General features: G+C 45.2%; 1 protein-coding gene across 1 annotated transcript; it reads left to right on the top strand.

The window, feature by feature from the left end:
- The first annotated feature begins 15,589 nt into the window (after positions 1-15,589).
- Positions 15,590-18,264, top strand: LOC124702719 (zinc finger CCCH domain-containing protein 54-like). The gene is made up of 8 exons (XM_047234876.1): positions 15,590-15,761; positions 15,887-16,803; positions 16,908-17,069; positions 17,219-17,401; positions 17,510-17,583; positions 17,686-17,853; positions 17,944-18,061; positions 18,191-18,264. The coding sequence occupies exons 2-8, from the start codon at positions 15,941-15,943 to the stop codon at positions 18,255-18,257; spliced, it is 1,635 nt and encodes a 544-aa protein (XP_047090832.1). The 5' UTR covers positions 15,590-15,761; positions 15,887-15,940; the 3' UTR covers positions 18,258-18,264.
- The last annotated feature ends 1,099 nt before the right edge of the window (positions 18,265-19,363 follow it).

The following is a 19,363-nucleotide window of genomic DNA, read 5'->3' as shown; positions in this document are numbered from 1 at the left end:
TTAAGGTGTTTGAACAACAAGGAGACAATGTAAAGTCTTATAATACTTACAATATGTTCATATGTGAGCTTTGCTGCACCTTTTATACTTGAGTTTGCTTCAAACAACCTTGCTAGCCTAGCCTTGTATTGAGAGGAATTCTTCTCGTGCATCCAAATCCTTGAGCCAAAAACTATGCCATTTGTGTCCACCATACCTACCTACTACATGGTATTTCTCCGCCATTCCAAAGTACATTACTTGAGTGCTACCTTTAAAATTCTATCCTTTGTCTTTGCAATATATAGCTCATGGGAAAAATACCCTTAAAAACTATTGTGGTGAAGAATATGTACTTATGCGTCTTATTTCTTAATAAGTTGCTTGTTGAGCGGTAACCATGTTTCTGGGGACGCCATCAACTTTTACCTTTGTTGAATATCATGTGAGTTGCTATGCATGTTCATCTTGTCTGAAGTAAGGGCGATTTTCATGATCAAATGGTTTGAGTATGCATATTGTTAGAGAAGAACATTGGGCCGCTAACTAAAGCCATGATTCATGGTGGAAGTTTCAGTTTGGACAATTAATCCTCAATCTCTTATGAGAATATTATATGTTGTTGAATGCTTATGCATTAAAGAGGAGTCCATTATCTGTTGTCTATGTTGTCCCGGTATGGATGTCTAAGTTGAGAATAATCGAAAGCGAGAAATCCAATGCGAGCTTTCTCCTTAGACCTTTGTACAGGCGGCATAGAGGTACCCCTTTGTGACACTTGGTTGAAACATATGCTATGCAATGATAATCCATGTTAATCCAAGCTAATTAGGACAAGGTGCGAGCACTATTGGTATACTATGCATGAGGCTTGCAACTTATAGGATATCTTATACATAACACATATGCTTTATTACTACCGTTGAAAAAATTGTTTCTATGTTTTCAAAATGAAAAACTCTAGCACAAAAATAGTAATCCATGCTTCCCACTGCGAAGGGCCATTCTTCTACTTTATTGTTGAGTCAGTTTACCTACTTCTTTCTATCTTAGAAGCAAACACTTGTATCAACTGTGTGCATTGATTCTTACACGTTTACCTATTGCACTTGTTATATTACTTTGTGTTGACAATTATCCATGAGATATATATGTTGAAGTTGAAAGCAATTGCTGAAACTTATATCTTCCTTTGTGTTGCTTCAAAGCTTTCTACTAAGAATTTATTGCTTTATGAGTAACTCTTATGCAAGTCTTATTGATGCTTGTCTTGAAAGTATTATTCATGAAAAGTCTTTGCTATATGATTCATTTGTTTACTCATTATCTTCATCATTGCTTCGAATCGCTGCATTCATCTCATATGCTTTACAATAGTATTGATCAAGATTATGATAGCATGTCACTTCAGAAATTATCCTTGTTATCGTTTACCTACTCGAGGGCGAGTAGGAACTAAGCTTGGGGATGCTTGATACGTCTCAAACGTATCTATAATTTCTTATGTTCCATGCTACTTTTATGATGATACTCACATGTTTTATACACATTATATGTCATATTTATGCATTTTCCGGCACTAACCTATTGACGAGATGCCGAAGAGCCGGTTGCTGTTTTCTGCTGTTTTTGGTTTCAGAAATCCTAGTAAGGAAATATTCTCGGAATTGGACGAAATCAACGCCCAGGGTCTTATTTTTCCACGAAGCTTCCAGAAGACCGAGGGAGAAATGAAGTGGGGCCACGGGGCGCCGCCACACTAGGGCGGCGTGGCCTAGGGGGGCCGCGCGGCCCTAGCGTGTGGGGCCCTCGTGACTCCTCCGACTCCGCCCTTCCGCCTACTTAAAGCCTTCGTCGCGAAACCCCCAGTACCGAGAGCCACGATACGGAAAACCTTCCAGAGACGCCGCCGCCGCCAATCCCATCTCGGGGGATTCAGGAGATCGCCTCCGGCACCCTGCCGGAGAGGGGAATCATCTCCCGGAGGTCTCTTCATCGCCATGATCGCCTCTGGATCGATGTGTGAGTAGTCCACCCCTGGACTATGGGTCCATAGCAGTAGCTAGATGGTTGTCTTCTCCTCATTGTGCTATCATGTTAGATCTTGTGAGCTGCCTATCATGATCAAGATCATCTATTTGTAATGCTACATGTTGTGTTTGTTGGGATCCGATGAATATGGAATACTATGTCAAGTTGATTATCAATCTATCAAATATGTTGTTTATGTTCTTGCATGCTCTCTGTTGCTAGTAGAGGCTCTGGCCAAGTTGATACTTGTGACTCCAAGAGGGAGTATTTATGCTCGATTGTGGGTTCATGCCTCCATTGAATGCGGGACGATGTGACGTAAAGTTCTAAGGTTGTGGATGTGCTTGTTTCCACTAGGGATAAAACATCAATGCTTTGTCTAAGGATATTTGTGTTGATTACATTACGCACCATACTTAATGCAATTGTCTCGTTGTTTGCAACTTAATACTCGGAAGGGGCTCGGATGATAACCTCGAAGGTGGACTTTTTAGGCATAGATGCATGCTGGATAGCGGTCTATGTACTTTATCGTAATGCCCTGATTAAATCTCATAGTACTCATCATGATATATGTATGTGCAGTGTTATGCCTTCTTTATTTGTCAATTGCCCAACTGTAATTTGTTCACCCAACATGTTATTTATCTTATGGGAGAGACACCACTAGTGAACTGTGGACCCCGGTCCATTCTTTACATATGAAATACAATCTACTGCAATTGTTCTTTAATGTTCTTCGCAAACAAACATCATCTTCCACACTATACATCTAATCCTTTGTTTACAGCAAGGCGGTGAGATTGACAACCTCACTGTTACGTTGGGGCAAAGTACTTTGATTGTGTTGTGCAGGTTCCACGTTGGCGCCGGAATCCCTGGTGTTGCGCCGCACTACACTCCGACACCAACAACCTTCACGTGTTCCTTGACTCCTACTAGTTCGATAACCTTGGTTTCTTACTGAGGGAAAACTTGCTGCTGTGCGCATCACACCTTCCTCTTGGGGTTCCCAACGGACGTGTGTCTTACACGCCATCAATATGTCAGGCGGTCGGAAACTCCCTCCACATTTGACAGAGTTGATCATCCGGCCGTCATACCTAAGGAGTGCTAGGCTTTGGTTGTTAGTCCCCGCATCGACGGGTATGACTTCTCCAACTGCCTCATGGACGGCGGAGACAGCCTAAACATCATGTACCTGGAGAATCTGGAGAAGATGAACCTTAGCAAGGAACAACTCAAGCACAGCACCACGGAGTTCCATGGTGTAGTTCCGAGTAAAAAGGCAAACTCCTTGGGCAGCATCAAACTTCCCGTGGCCTTCAGTGATGTTAATAATTACCACGAAGAGATGATCACGTTCGAGGTTGTGCCCTTCAAAAGCTCCTACCATGTAATTTTTGGCAGGCCCACCTACCACAAGTTTCACACCAGAGCGTGCTACATCAACAATAAGCTGAAGATTCCGGGTCTTAACGGTATCTGGAGACTACAAGAAAGTTCAAGACTGCGAAGAGGGCGAAGCGGCCTTCGCGGAGTCAGTAATTTCCGGATCGGAGCTGCAAGGCTACATACCCGCGGTGGATCCGTATGAGATGCATACCACCAAGAAGCAGATCTCCGATCAGAAGACCTCGTTCAAGGCCACGATAGGCACCAAGAAGGTTGACCTCAAGGAAGGTGACGCCACCAAGCAAGTGTCTGTCGGAGCTGGCCTAGACCCCAAATAGGAAGATGCGCTCATCGAGTTCCTGCGAGCTAACATGGATATCTTCGCATGGCAACCTTCTGACATGTCCAGAGTACCAAGGGAACTCGCCAAGCACTACCTCAACATAATCCGGGTGCAAAACCGGTGAAGCAAGCTATGTGACGCTTTGGAGACAAGAAGCGCCACGCCATAGGAATGGAATTAGCAAAGTTACTAGAGGCAGGATTTATAGTAGAAGTTATCCATACTGACTGGGTCGCAAACCTTGTCATTGTACCCAAAAAGAATTCTGAAATAGTAAGAATGTGCATCGATTACTCCGGCTTGAATAGGCATTGTTCGAAGGATTCGTTCCCCTTGCTGCGCATTGACCAAGTCATTGATTCGACGGCTGGAGCGGAACTTCTGTGTTTTCTTGACGCATATTCCGGGTATCATCAGATCCGAATGAAGAAGTCCAACCAAAAGGCGACCTTGTTCATCACACCTTTTGGCACTTACTGCTATGTCACCATGTCCTTTGGTTTGAAAAATGCAGGTGCCACCTATCAACGTACACGCTTACGTTGCGACATCGCGGTCATGACCTAGAAAGGATCCGACTTGATCATCGACCTCAAGGAAACCTTCGAAAATCTCCGGAGGTATGATACGTCTCAAACGTATCTATAATTTTTGATGATCCATGCTTGTTTTGCACCAATTCATATATGTTTTGCTTACACCTCGTTGCACTTTTACATGATTTCCGGCACTAACCTATTAACAAGATGCCACAGTGTCAGTTCCCTGTTTTCCGCTGTTTTTTGTATTTCATAAAAGTTGTACAGGAAATATTCTCGGAATTGGATGAAATAAAAGCCGAAGTCAATATTTTACCGAAACAAAGACGAAGTCCATATGGGGGTCGTGGAAGTGCCACAGGGTGACCAGACCTGCCCTTGGCGCGGCCTGGCCTGGGCCCGCGCCAAGGGGGTGTGGGCCCCCCAGGCACCCCACAGACCTAAATCCTCCGCCTATTTATACATGTTCTCTGAAAACCCTGGATACCCAAGCCTCCATCCACGAAAAGTTCCGTCGCGGCTGCCATCGCAGAACCCATCTCGGGGCGTTCTGAAGCTCTTCCCGACACCATGCCGGAGGGGAAATCATCGCCGGAGGCATCTACATCACCATTCCCGCCTCCGAACTGACGCGTGAGTAGTTCATCCCTGGACTATGGATCCATAGCAGTATCTAGATGGTTGTCTTCTCCACTTTGTGATTCATGTATAGATCTTGTGAACTTCCCTACATGATCAGGATCATCCTGATGTAATCCTACATGTTGTGTTTGCTGGGATCCGATGAATATTGTATACTATGTTGAGATTGATTATATATTCATTTCATATGTTATTTGTGATCTTGCATGCTCTCCATTGCTAGTAGAAACTCTGGCCAAGTGGACACATGTGACTCCAAGATGGGGTATTTATGCTCGATAGTAGGTTCATGCCTCTAGTTTTCTGGGAGAGTGACAATAACTTCTAAGATTGTAGATGTGTTGTTACTACTAGGGAGAAAACAACAATGTTTTATCCAAGGGTAATTCTATTATTTACTTTACACAAATTGCTTAATGCGATAATCTTTTGCTTGCAACTTAATACATAAAGGGGTTCGGACGATAACCGGAAGGTGAATTATTAGTCATAGATGCAGTTGGATTACGGTCTATGTATTATGTTGTAATGCCCAATCAAATATCATATTAATCATCTTGTCATGTATGGTCGATATTCTGTCAATAGCCCAGCTGTAATTTGTTCACCCAACATGTTATTTATCTTTATGGAGAGACACCTCTAGTGAACTGTGGACCCCGGTCCTGTTTCTTTTACACTGATACAATCATCCTATTATGTTTACCTACTGCAATTCATGTTCTCTTTAATTACTGCAAACCTATCTTTCCCCTCGATACGTCTAATCCTTTGTGTTCAGCAAACCGGTGAGCTTGACAACCTCACTGCAAGTTGGGGCAAAGTACTTTGGTTGTGTTGTGTGCAGGTTCCACGTTGTTGCTGATGCCGGTAGTGCGCCGTGCCACGAGTCAGCCAACAACACCTTCAGAAGTCACGTCTTTCTCCTACTAGTCGATTAAACCTTGGTTCCGTACTGAGAGAAAACTTGATGCTGTGCTCATCACACCTTCCTCTTGGGGTTTCCCAACCGCTTCCAGAACAATGCTCAGCAAGATTGTCTGGCGTCATCACCGGAGCACCATCAAGGTACAAGATGATGTTAAATCCGCTAAAGTGCGTCTTTGGCATACCAGCTGGAACACTCCTTGGCTTCATTGTGTCTCACAGGGGCATTGAAGTAAACCCAGAAAAAATCAAGACTATCCTAAACATCAAAAGACCAACTTGTCTACAAGATGTACAATTATTAACTGGTTGTGTCACAACAATTAGTAGATTTGTTAGTCGTCTTGGCGAGAAGGCACTACCTTTGTACAAGCTGCTGAAGAAAAGAAACAAATTTGTCTGGGATGACGCAACAGATTCAACACTTCAGGGGTTGAAGGACATACTCTCCTCCCCACCTATTTTGGCGGCCCCGGAAGAGTCAGAGCCTACACTCCTCTACTCGGCAGCTTCCAACAAGGTCATCAGTCTCGTCATCATGGTGGAGCAAAAGGAAGAAGGACATGAGTACGAAGTCCAAAGGCCCGTCGATTATATTAGCGAGGACGGAATCTAAGCACAGATACCCTCACTTTCAGAAGCTAGCCTACGGAGTATTCCTAGGTAGCCGGAAGGTGAGATACTACTTCCAGGAGCATCCTATGATAGTTGTGAGCAAAGCTCCATTGTCAACCATCATCAACAACTTAGGGGAGTTCTGTTGAGTTTGGTGGAGGGATACTCGGAGAACTATCAGTGTACTTAGGGGAGCTATCGGACATGTTTCCGGCTGCAAGCATAGTAAAGAACATTTCAATACCGGATCATGTTGATGTCTATCTTCTTCAAGTCCGGTGGACGTACCGGCAATGGCGTGGCGGTTCCCCGTGGCACCGGCGAAGGTTGAGGTCACAGACTTGACGCGTTAGCCTCCGGCGAGACCACGAATCGGCGACGGAGCTCATTTCCCGATCAAACGTGTGCAACTCGGGTCGAAGCGGACCTTCGGGCAGCGGTGGATGAAGCTTTCCGGGGCGGAGCTCGTCGGCGCAAGATCCACCGGGCGGTGCTACCGCGAGGTTGAAGACGAAGTGGTGAGAGGAGGTGAAAAAGTGAGAATGACCATGCGGATGGGGTATTTATAGGCCCCGCGCGGAGATGCGTGTGCTGGATCCTACAGTGGGAATGAAACGGTCGCGCCGTTGGATGTCCGCCACGTGTCCTAGGTCAAAATGCGGTGAAACTGAAGCGGCGGTGACCTAACTGCACGTCTCTGATTTTTCTGGCAAAGATTCGCAGTTCCGAAAAAATAGCGCGGGAAAAGAGGAAGTTATGTGCGACATGGGCGAAAAATCTGCTAAGTTACCGTTACAGAAGAACGAATGATTTCCGGTTGAATGAAGTCAGAAACGATGAAGTTTCGGAAGCTCTTCGAGATTCTCTTCGGATCCGAACGGAGATAGGCGGAGGAATGATGAATCTTGAAGAAGTTCAGGGTTACTGTTGTGGGTATAATTTATGGGTATGCCAACGACATGGTCTAGATTCGGCAAGCCCGGGTGGCCCACAGATGGTGGTGTGGCATATGGCCCACCGGGCGGCCCAGTTGCTGTTGATAGAAGATGGATGAAGTCCAGCCCAGGAACAGGAGCCAGATCCCAACCAACCTATGCAAGTAGGCGGATCCATGGAAGCCCATGAAGTATGCGGATCCATGACGGCAAGATTAGATCTAGGTGGATCCTTGACGTGCACGGCAATGTATATTCCGTAGTTAGGCATCTTGTATTCCGGCTAGGACTCTCCGTGTAAACCCTAGATCCGGGCGCCTATATAAGCCGGGTCCTGGGAGCCCTAGAGGCACAACCACAACTCATTGTAACAACGCGAAAGCGCCTAGATAATTCTAGACAAGCAGTAGTAGGCCCTGTTCTCGAGCAGGTGTTCCGAAGCTGGGTAAATTGCGTACCACTGTCCCAAGTTCTCTCCTCCTTATGGCCCCCACTTCTTCCCCCCCTCCGTGAGCATCCCTCCTCCAGGGTATCGTCGAGTAGGCAACGACAAACGCTAATATCACGATCCAAGCAAAACCTTGTTTTTAATCTTGAATTTCACGAAACCAGCTTATCTGGAGGATCCAAGGACATTTATGGGCTAATTGCAATGAAACAAAGACATTTCCTTATGAGGAAAAACTCATCCGGGCGATGCATCAGCTTTAACGATCGTCGGTACGGGCAAGGCATGCCCGTACCGTCCGCCTATACTGACCGGCGCTGCCTTCACCTTATCAAACCGAACCCTTTCTGTGAAGGACACATGAAGAAAAATACAACACAGCAGCCACCAACAGAGGAGATCAGATCTGAAGAAGGAGAAGACCAACCTTGACTCCATCGACGATCAATCTCATCAAGATCATCACCTCATCCACTACATCCCACTTATACGGAGAGAGAGATTCATACTTGTAAGATTAGGGATTGAAACCTGTATTTCATCTTGGTTTGTATTTGATTTGATCTTCAACTATTGTGGCTTGCTACGGTAATATCAAGATGAAACTGCATTTACTTTGCTATGATATTGTTATGCTATTCTCCTCTCATGTGTGAGTAGATCCCATTGGAGTGGGAGATGTAGAAGATTGGTGAAATGTGATGTGCCAATTTTATTCCATCTATTTGTGAACTTATGTTTGAGATTATTACATATATGAGTATTAATCTTTATGTGCACCTAATGTTGTTATCTAGTTTAAGGGCCCAAATAGCATGATCTCAAGAACTCATAAACAAAAACTTGTTCGCTAGTGAATCGGTGACCCCCGAGTGACTCGGCCGATATCAAAGAGGATCTAGCAATACTCGAGGAATCACAAGGAACCACCGAGTTTAAAGCTTTACTCCAGTTTAACCACCTTAATAGATGCACTGACCAATGCTTTGGTAACAGGCATAAGGATTATTGGAGGAAGATGAAAATCTACCAAGAGGAGTCTTTCTCTCTAATGGGTTGCTTGCCTTCTCATCTCAGATATAAATATGAAGAATCATATTCACTTATCACATTTATTCTCCTGGCACATTCACTATCACCATGAACCGAATCACCCCGCGCCTATTTTTCCACCCGCAGAAACTCATTTATTTCCTATTAGCTGTTTACTTTTATGCTTTTTCTTTATTGCATTACCAATACTCCAAACTCTTATTATTCACACTCACCACTTTCCATTTCAATTCTTGCAGTCAATTCACCTAAGACTTGTGACACCTTGGGCGCGACAGAAACACCGCAGATAAACATCCTCCTACGCTCCTTGTTGGGATACGATATAAAAATCAGAAATAATACTTCCACAAAAATATGCACGAATTACCCTGTGTTCTTGGAGGTCATCAACTTGGTACCATGATTTCAGTTTCTTGACCTCTTTCAACGCGTCAAAAGGAGCCAATCAAATTTTTGGCGGCTCGATCTTCTCATCATTGATATAAAACCATTTCTGGCGCCAGTTTTGGACGGATTCAGCTATCTTGAAATCAAAATATTCAGCTTCTGTGTGGACACAGATAATTTCAACGCCAACATTTTGGATGATGGTACTCGACACGTTTTGACAAACCGAAAACAAGCGCCTCCATAAAGCCTAGTGGGGATCGATACCCAAAAAACACTCGCAAAGGGTAATAAAATAGGCAATGCGGAGAATAGTGATGTGGGCATTACCTTTCGGGTACTTGACATTGCTCTACCCCGTCTGGCCCATCAGGGGCCCATCTGGAGCGTTGCAGCCCAGGAAGGTCCAAGACGTCGGTTGCAGCGGAGGAAAGATGGAAGGTGACGATTTCTTGAAGTGCAGGGCAAGGAAAGATTTAAATGTGGAAAAATTAGATAGAATACGCTTGTATTGTAACCGAATCCGAGCAGGACTCTTGGGACCTAGCCTCCTATATAAAGGTCAGGAGAGGGCTGCTGGATATCTCTCTCTCAATCTCTCACGCATACACCAAACCCTAGCCACCTTGCCCTTCGGCGAGAATAACACCACACAGTCCTTTGGCTCCCCATTGTAATTGATTTCACTCAATAATCAAGATCAACTAGGCATGACGTAAGGGTATTACATCTACGAGGGCCCCGAACCTGGGTAAATCTCACCTCCCGCTTGTTTGGTATCCGATATCTCGTGCTAACATGCAAGCTTACACTAACCCGAAGCCCCAGATCGTGGGCATTGCCGAGGATCCACATCGTCAGATAGGATTAGGCGTGAGCTAGTGCAGTTGCACGCCGTCGATGAAAAGGAGCCGACGAAGAAATTCATGGGCAGGAAGACAGAGGCCATAGAGCATGAAGTGGAAAAACATTACTCGCCAAACTTCATTGGGACGGGGTTCCACCTTGTCGCCGACGAGCTTGGCCTTCGTCGTGGCGGAGAGCATCCCGTATTTGCAGAGCTTGCGTAGGTCGCCCTTCGTGCACTTGGACCTGCTCCACCCGGGCACTTGCGCCTTCTTCACAATGGTTTCACCGGTAGCGCGCGCGGCTTTTGCCTTTTTGCCCATGGTGACAGAGAAGAAACTTGGTCGCAGATGAGCAACGAAGAGGAAGAGTAAGAAGAACTTGTAGTTCTGGAGCGCAAGAACGATGATGCAGAGGAATAAGTTGAACTTGGCAGCGGTGGAGGAGAATGAGAACAAAATTACCGTGTGCCCTTTTTTACTCTACGAATCGGCAAACGAGGACCGTCCGATGCAATGAGATGGTTCCCGCGATGTTAATCTACGGTGACCATGTGGCGAGCAGGAGGTGAACCATTTCACCCATTTACTGCACGACACGGGATTCAAGGAAGTTACCGCATGCTGCACTATCGTGCGGTCGTGCGGTCAATTCTCTCATCATGGACGAAATTGCACGTTTGTCACACTGTGATTTATGACCCACGTTTGACGCGTCAAATCAGTCTTGTCAGACCAACTTTGGCACACCACCATCGTCATCATTGGCATCGTGAGCGATGGAAAATATTATTCGGATTCATAACAATTGAACCCGACGAAATAAGGGTTGGAATTAACAAATCTTCTCTTTCTTAATAGATGGTCCTATTTTGCTGGTCTCACAGGCAACCTTGGCCCGTTTCGGACCAATGTGGGCTGGGGATACGTTCATTCGTCCTAAAAAAGAGAAACCACACATTCATTCGTCTTCCTGCCGTCTTCCTCCAGCAGCGCCGGCTGAGTCTCTCCTCCTCCCCACCATTAATCTGACCCCTCACGTTCTCCTCCAGTAATGCCCAGCAGCAAAATCCCTCCTCATCCCCACAATTAATCCGACCATTCAACCAAATAAATCCGAGGCATTAATCAGTGGAAACTGCTGAATGTAGTTCATCCGCCGCCGCCCCCACCTTAAAAGCACGACATGGTGCCATCCCTCTCCCCAGCAATCACAGAAACTTGCTCGCGCCGCCACCGTGCCCAAGGGCCTCTCTGGCTCCAGATTTCATATGCTCCTACGTCTGGCCCTCCGGATTTCGTTAATCCCTCAACTATACCTTGCCAATCTGGGCGGTTGATCTCCGGCTCAGGATTTCCTCTGCTCCTACCTCAGGCCCTACTGATTTTTGGGATTTATTCCGGATTTATTGGGATTTCTTCTGAATTCAGCGACACTGCACAGTTCCTTCCTCCATTGGTAGTTGGTACACATACTGCATACTCTGCTACCCTCTTAAATTTTAGTTTACACTGGTTGGGCCGCATTAGTGTGCTAAATTTAACCAGCTCTCTCATGTTGTTTCCTCAGATTTTTGATTAGTCATGTCGTAAGCGTTTGAGTGAAATCTAAGCAGGATGCATGTGAAAGGAACCGATGTAATCTTTTGGATGTACTGAAATATAATCCTTCACATGCTATTTCCGCAAATGTTATATTCAGTAATGTACACTTGAAGCTCTAATTTGAAGACTATTTCTGATCATGTAAGAAAGCTACAATTTATTTGAGTAAAGTGATTTCAGTAACCATATATGCTAGAGATGACCCTCTTTTCTAATCAAATGGTTGTATTTTTTTTACATAGGAGTTAGTACAAGATGCAAAGATTTTAAGCAGACATTGTGACTTTTATACAAGGTGAGCCTCTTTCTGAAAAACATTGTGACTTTTATATAAGGTGACTTTTATACAAGTGTTAATATTCATATCGAGGTTAAAACTGGGTTTCAAGAAAGATCCCACGTTCTGATTTTTTTTTGTATAAGAGCTCTTCGAAAAGTGTAAACTCCAAGTTTCTTAAGGGTCAACCATTTGTTTTCTTTAAATAGTAACTGGAGCGATACAGCGTCCTCTCAAAAGTAAGTAACCGTAAACCTCTTGACAGATTATTTGTCCATTACCATCAAAATCATCTACTCCTGGATACTGATCCAGCTCATGTTCAGTGTTTTCTTTTACCAGAGACTTGGCAACTTTAGTTTTTTTTAATATCAGCAACTTCCTCTTCGTCGCCTGATGCACTATCGTCAAGAGAATCATATGAACTGCTTTGAGACTCTGGCTCAACTACATGAAGAATTTTCTGGCATTTCCCCATGAAATTCCATGAGGCATTGTAAGTCCCTATTAGTTCTTGTAAGAAGGATTTACTCACAGTAAATCGAAAGTTCGGCCGGAAAAAAAGACGTCAAGACAACCACTGTATGTTCTGACATATGAAGGAGTTAATAATGTCTTCTCTATATAAGCGACATGTGCTGGAATGGTCTTCTTATTATCAAATTACCATGCTTCTCTCCAACAAGTTTTGAGTTTTGCCTATACAATTCCCGCTGCAACGCGCGGGGTATCACCTAGTTATAAAGAGACTCGAGCCTATGATCAGATGCAAGAACCCGACCATAGCCTCGCGGGCTACTCCCAACACGAGCGTTAGTCGCGCACCCGATAAAAAAAATTATTTTTTCTGCAAAAGCTAAAGTATTTAATGTAAATATTTTGGTCATTAATTATTTTAGTTGTAGGGATATTCGGGTGTACACATAATTTTTTGGAGCCTATGCTTGGCTACAAGTACCCAAACATAACATCGGGGGCTACTCCGGTCGCGCACCCAAAGAAAACGAAGATATAAAAAAAGATTGAGGGAAATTTCGAGTCTATTATCGGTGGTAAACACCAGAATGATAAACTCGTAAATTACTCCCATCAGAAGCGTTCACGATGCACCCAAAGAAATAAATAAATTTTTGGGTAAACGGACAAACCGATGATTTCAGTGGCCAAACAAGGCAATCGATATAAAATTTTCATTCTCAGACCGCGTCCGCCGCGATAAAATGTCTGGATACTGCGTTCGCAAAGAAAATGAAGGTAAGACCCTAGGAACAGTCCTATGTGGCCTGGCACTCGCACAAGCAACATTCTGCAAGATTATTTCCATATCGATAATATGATGAAAAATCCCGACAAATGCTTTGGGTACCCGTTATACAAAGCTGGGATTCAGAACTCGATAAGACCTCCGCGGCCCGAACCGAATTATGCTAGTATATCGAATTCGACTTCGGGGACTTGAGTTTGAAGTAGGTATATGCTGTTTTTTTCTAAGAGCAATTAACTGGCTCCTGGTCAGCAAGAAGCACCAGAATCATTTACCAAAATACCCATGACAAAATATAAGTTAAAAATAAAAACACTGCTCTAATATGCGGGTTCATTTATAAAAAAGGAAGTCATGATCTGGAGATTCGACCTGAGTCTACAACTCGAGTAAAATCTCGGGAGCTGCTAATGGGTATGCCTAATTGGGTTTGCGGCTTTTGTAACCCCGGTGCGTACTCGGGAGAATGCCCACAAGATCAGAAGTCGAAGCCCTAAGGATAAAGTATGTCGAATAACTAAATGCCCATGAAAGGAGCCAACATACTTCTAGTTAGGCAAGAAATAAATGTAAACCGACACAGACTGGACTCTGAGACCTTGCCTCCTATATAAAGGCTAGGAGGAGCCGACGGAAGGGATATTGAATCATTGCTGTAACCCTAGCTTGTTCTAGTTTACGGCGATCTAGCCTCATAATCAATACTATCGGATAGCCTTATTTGTTTAACCAATCGACGAAATCACTAGCGCACCACTTTTCCTAAAAATCCTAAGTCCATCATCCATGGACAATGCCGAGGTTACTCCTCGTCGCTAGTTTACTTTTGTCATTTACTTTGTTCTTAGTTATTTTGAACCTCCCTCAAATAATGTTATCCTAGGAACCTGTAGATTAGGCTATTTTCAAATACCGTTTTGGATGCGAAAGTGGCTGCGGGGTTGTGTTATTTCCATTTGTAAAGGTTCCAAGGGATGAACTTTATAAATAATATTTGCTGCTACAAGTACTTCAATAACCTTGTTGTTGGTGTAGGAACTGAGACATCACATTGTAGACATTCTATATTATTTTGAAGCCTTAATTTGAAGAAACAAATGAAAATTTGGTAGCACTTATTCACCCCCTAACCTATACCCTATACATGAATGGTAAATTTCGAACCTTTGTTGCATATGAGGGTGAAGAAAGATAGAAGAAAAGCGAGCCATATGCGTGAAAGAGGAATGAACACGATGAAGTACGAGGGGAAGAAGGAGTGCCCGTATTTCACCACAGCCAACAGGTGGGTGAAGGCGTTGCCCAGTTAACATTGATGATTTAAGATTCGTGCCAAATTTGTATGGAACTCATGCTGATCCCTGCAAATCTTGTACGTATGAGCTTTTATTTATGCCCATAACCATTTCCTACGTAGATTTCTAAACCGGTAAGAGTAGAGGAGAAAAAAAAGGCGATATCAAGGCGTCTAGGGTTTTCGTCCCCTGTGGCGATGCCAGGGTCAGCCTAGCCCCGATGGCCTTTCATGCCTTGGAGGTACCGTGGACCAAGCCTTTTGCCAGCGGGAGGTTTCCTATTTTCTTTTGTTTTATTTAGTTTATGTGTCTTTGTCGGGTTGTCAGGCATCAACGATTATCCTTGGCGATGGTTGCTGGTTTGGTGTGCTTGTCCGTTGGACCTCAACACTTCAGCTTCATGTCTGTCTACTAAATGTCTACGACAAGCTCTACAACGACACGATTTTCCCAACTCTAATGAGGTAGGGTGGGGAGGCTCGCTGCTATGCTAGTAGTTGTCGCTTGGTGGCCTAAGACCTATTTGTAGTTTTTATTACTTCGGGAGATTGTTAATTATTAGATAGATCAGTGGACAAATACATACACCCTAATTCCTTTTTTTTCTCCCAATAAAGAATAGTGCATATCTTTTCTTTCCAGAATTTTCTCCATGCATTGCGTGATGCATGTGGACTTTCCAAACAGTCATAAAACCTCCATGTATGGCGTGATGCATGTGCATAGTACTATATCAACCACTCGTAGTTTTGCTCCGCGCACTCTCAGGTAATCAGGGAGGTAAAAAAATCTTAAATTTTGATTCTGGTGCAACAGGAACCGCACGAGGTTTCCATAAAATTTTGTTAGATTATTATTCTAGAAAAGAGAAGAGAAGAACATATCAGACCATGTATCTCGGGTGATGCAGTAGTTAATTTGTTTTGTTTTGATAATCAGATCTGCATCCCCAGTCAAAATCCAACCATTTCACAGCGATTTTTCCTCTCCACCATCCGAACCTTCCTCTCCTGACCCAACGCGCGCGGCTATAAACCCTCCGATCCTATAGTGCCACACGGCTGTGCCCTAGAGTAGTAGAGAGCCACCGCCGACGCCTCACACTTATAACCCCTTCGCCGGCGTCTCACACGCGTCCATTCCAGTCCAGTGGGCTCTTGCACATTCTGGTTTTTGAGGTTAGTCCCAGATTTTTACTCTTCATTCATGGAGCTAGTGGTAGAGGATTAGTCCCAGAGTAACCAACCTCCACAAGTTTTGGATCCGCCTGCTCATGGTTAGTTACCATCCTACCTATATACAGGGGGGCGAGGACGGGCGCTCGGATCCAATCCATGTCCAGGTCTGGTGAGCGGCAATGGAGCCCGCGGAGTTAGCCAAGATCATCTTCTCCAAGGTGCAGAGCGTGGATCCGGACAACGTGTGCAAGATCGTGGGATGCATCCTGCTGCGCGAGCCCGACGAGAACGAGATGGTGCACCTCGCCTACGGCACCGAAGCGTCGCTGCACAATACCATCCGCGAGGCCAAGAACACGCTCACCGCCATCTACGCCCGCTGCTCCGCCTCCCCCGTCGTCGGCTACCACCACCAGCAGGTGTGCTCCCACCCTGCCGCCGTCCGTCACTTCTCCCCCGCCGCTGCCGCCGCCTACAGCGTCCAGTACTGGGACTCTCCGCCACAGGCGGCCACGGAGAAGGAGTACGCCTTCGTCGACACCGAAACCCACTACGGGCTGCGCGGCGGTGACCAGCAGCACCCGCTCGTCGACGACCACCTCGACGGCGGTGGGTACTACTTCCCTCAGGACGCGTTCCACAATGGCGCCGCCGGACCGAGGGCAGCGGCCGGCCGGCGGTCGAACGCGGTGTCGTCCAGACGTCCCTGCCACTACTTCTTCAAGGGCGTCTGCAAGAACGGCCAGAACTGCCACTACTCGCACCACCAGGTGTACTCCCCTGACGGGTCGTTCGCCCTGGACCTCCACGGCGGGACAACGCCAGGATCCTTAGAGAGGCTGGAGGTGGAGATCACAGAACTGCTGCACTCGAGGCGGGGGCAGCCGGTGTCCATCGCCTCGCTGCCCACGCTCTACGGCGAGAAGTACGGCAAGGGCCTCCAGGCCGACGGCTACCTGACCGAGAGCCAGCGGCACGGCAAGGCTGGATACAGCCTCACCAAGCTGCTCTCCCGCCTCAACAAGATCAGGGTCATAGAAAGGTGAGTCAGATTGGAAATACCAATTTTGATAGAAACATAATTCATGATTGAATCAATGTTGATTTTTTTTTAAAATACTTACATGCATGTGCTGATGTCCATAGGCCGCACGGGCAGCACTCGGTGGTTCTCGCCGAGGACGCCGCCAAGTACACGGATTGCCGGAGCGACAGGGGAGGTGACTTGCCGGCCAGCTCGCACCAGATATACCTCACGTTCCCTTCCGACAGCAACTTCACCGAGGACGACGTTGCCAATTATTTTGGGTACTTATTCATTGTATTATGCGATCTACCATCTGAACTACCAGTACTAGCTAGACATCACGTTATACTACTACTAACTAGTAAAGATGAATGATCTGGACTTCTTTTATGTGTGTTAATTCTAATTTCTGGGTTTATCGATCCATCAGGCAGTATGGTCCGGTGCGTGATGTGAGGATCCCATGCCAAGACCAGCGAATGTTCGGGTTCGTGAGCTTCCAGAACCCGGAGACGGTGACGGCCCTCCTAATGCGGCGCAACCCGCATTTCATCTGTGGATCGCGGGTCCTCGCCAAAGCCTACAGGGAGAAAACCAAATGCATTAGTGACAGGTAACACTGTCATCATGTCATTGCACAATGCTCTACATAGTAGGAAACAAATTTATGTGCAGCTTCTTGTATAATTCACCTGTGAGCAACGGATTGTTGTGTGGACAGGACCAATTGCAATAAGCCGACGATGCATTACTATCCTCCACGCTGGATTGACACAGATCCAGACTTCTATCCAGGTATAAATATAGTGTGAATGATCTGCAAATATGTATAGAAGTCTTGAGGAAGCCTGGTTTCTTCACCTAATTAACATCAAATGTATAAATTTGTCCGGCCAGAGTATGATTCTCCAAGGCTGGCGAGGAGGCAACTGGTGGAGATGAAGCGCGACAGGCACCTGTTGGAGCTGGAGAGGAGGCACTTCGCTGGGCTCCGTGTAGAGCCGCAGTGCGCCTACTTCGACTGTAACATCGGGGACGTCGATCCATTCACTTCCCAGTCCGCAGGTTGGTTGGTGACACCACATGTATTATTTTTATTTTAGCCGTTCCAAGTTGCAATCTCTTATATGAGAATGGGATTTCTTACTTGCCCAGGTTCCAAAGAAGTGGAGCGGATGGATCCCCTCGACACGCCTGATCCACTCGATGATATCGTCTCAACAAGCCAGGCCCCTCCCATACAGGCAACCAACAACTACCAAGACCAAGAAAGGTACTCACCAGTCTCAACTCTCAAGTGTGTGTATATATATCCGCAATTCTTGCATTGCATTTACCTATTGTCGTTAACTGAGCTATTTGGTAGTTGTTGTTGATCGTATGCCTGCATTTATGATTGCAGTAACCAGATTGAACTCCTCCCAGAAAGCCCATTTGCCTCGTCGGCGCCTGCTGGAAATGGCATATAAACAGGCACGCAAGAAAAATAACCACTCTGGAACTTGGGTTCGTATTTCAGGTGCCCATTTAGGCACTTGGTATCTCTCTTCAGGTCCTAGAAGGGTGAGTACAGACAGCATTGTACACACAGAAAGCAACAAAGCAACAGTTCTTGTTGTAGATAGAGAAGCACAGACAGAAGAAATCTCTCTGCTCTTCTCTTAATTAGGAGACACGGGAAACAGAGTTTCGAAGACAGGATACATCAGCAGGGTGTTCTTTTTACATACTTTACAAGAGGACACAGGAAATACAAGTATTAGCATGCAAGGTGACGACAGTTTGCAGAATAGACACGGATACAGGTGTGTGTAGTCTGACTAAGGATTAGTGTTTTTAATGTGTTATTATGCTTTAAAAAATAGCTGTCCTGAAATAAGACAGAAGATGATACGGGTTATTTAGTGTTCTGCCTTTACTCTGAAAGGGCATGAAAATAAAAAGGAACATTAGCATGCAGCTTATCTGCTCTCAAATTTACGGGTATACTATTGATTGATACTTACATCACTCATTGTATCACGTTCTAGTTATAAAGTTATTTCTCGTAAGTATTTTTTGTTTTGAGTGCATAAGAATCTTCAGCTGTCCAGTGCCACAATTGAGGAAAGGAAGCAACTAGTACCCCCAGTATGACTGCAGTCATGGGTAGTAACTTGATCTTTATCATAAAACTGAAGTGATTGCTTTTTGATGTCATTCACCATCAACCAAAATATCTCTTGGTATTTGATGTGACAAGGTGATCGACTGATGATAGCAACCAGTTTGAACCCATTGTATAATTCTATATAAGGCCGTCACAATCATCTTGCAAATAAACTTATATCTAAGAATTGTGGTGCTTCTGTGTTCTTCTGTTAGAGGAAATCCGGTTTGGATAGTGTTATGGATCTAGTGGGGTCGTCTTGTTGCTTTTGTGGCTCTTCTACATTGCATGTTGGATAATACAGATTAATGTGATGAACTCAAACAACGACATTGCAGAACATCCAATCAAGAGGGCAGAGAGTGGCACTCCTTACAAGGGCATGTGACTCCTAACTGAAATTGTCTGCTTTGGTCTCCTCCTTTT

Source organism: Lolium rigidum, chromosome 3, assembly GCF_022539505.1.
Source record: "Lolium rigidum isolate FL_2022 chromosome 3, APGP_CSIRO_Lrig_0.1, whole genome shotgun sequence".
NCBI lineage: Eukaryota > Viridiplantae > Streptophyta > Magnoliopsida > Poales > Poaceae > Lolium > Lolium rigidum.
Note: the sequence above shows the minus strand (reverse complement) of the source record. Positions and strands in the feature narration are given on the sequence as shown.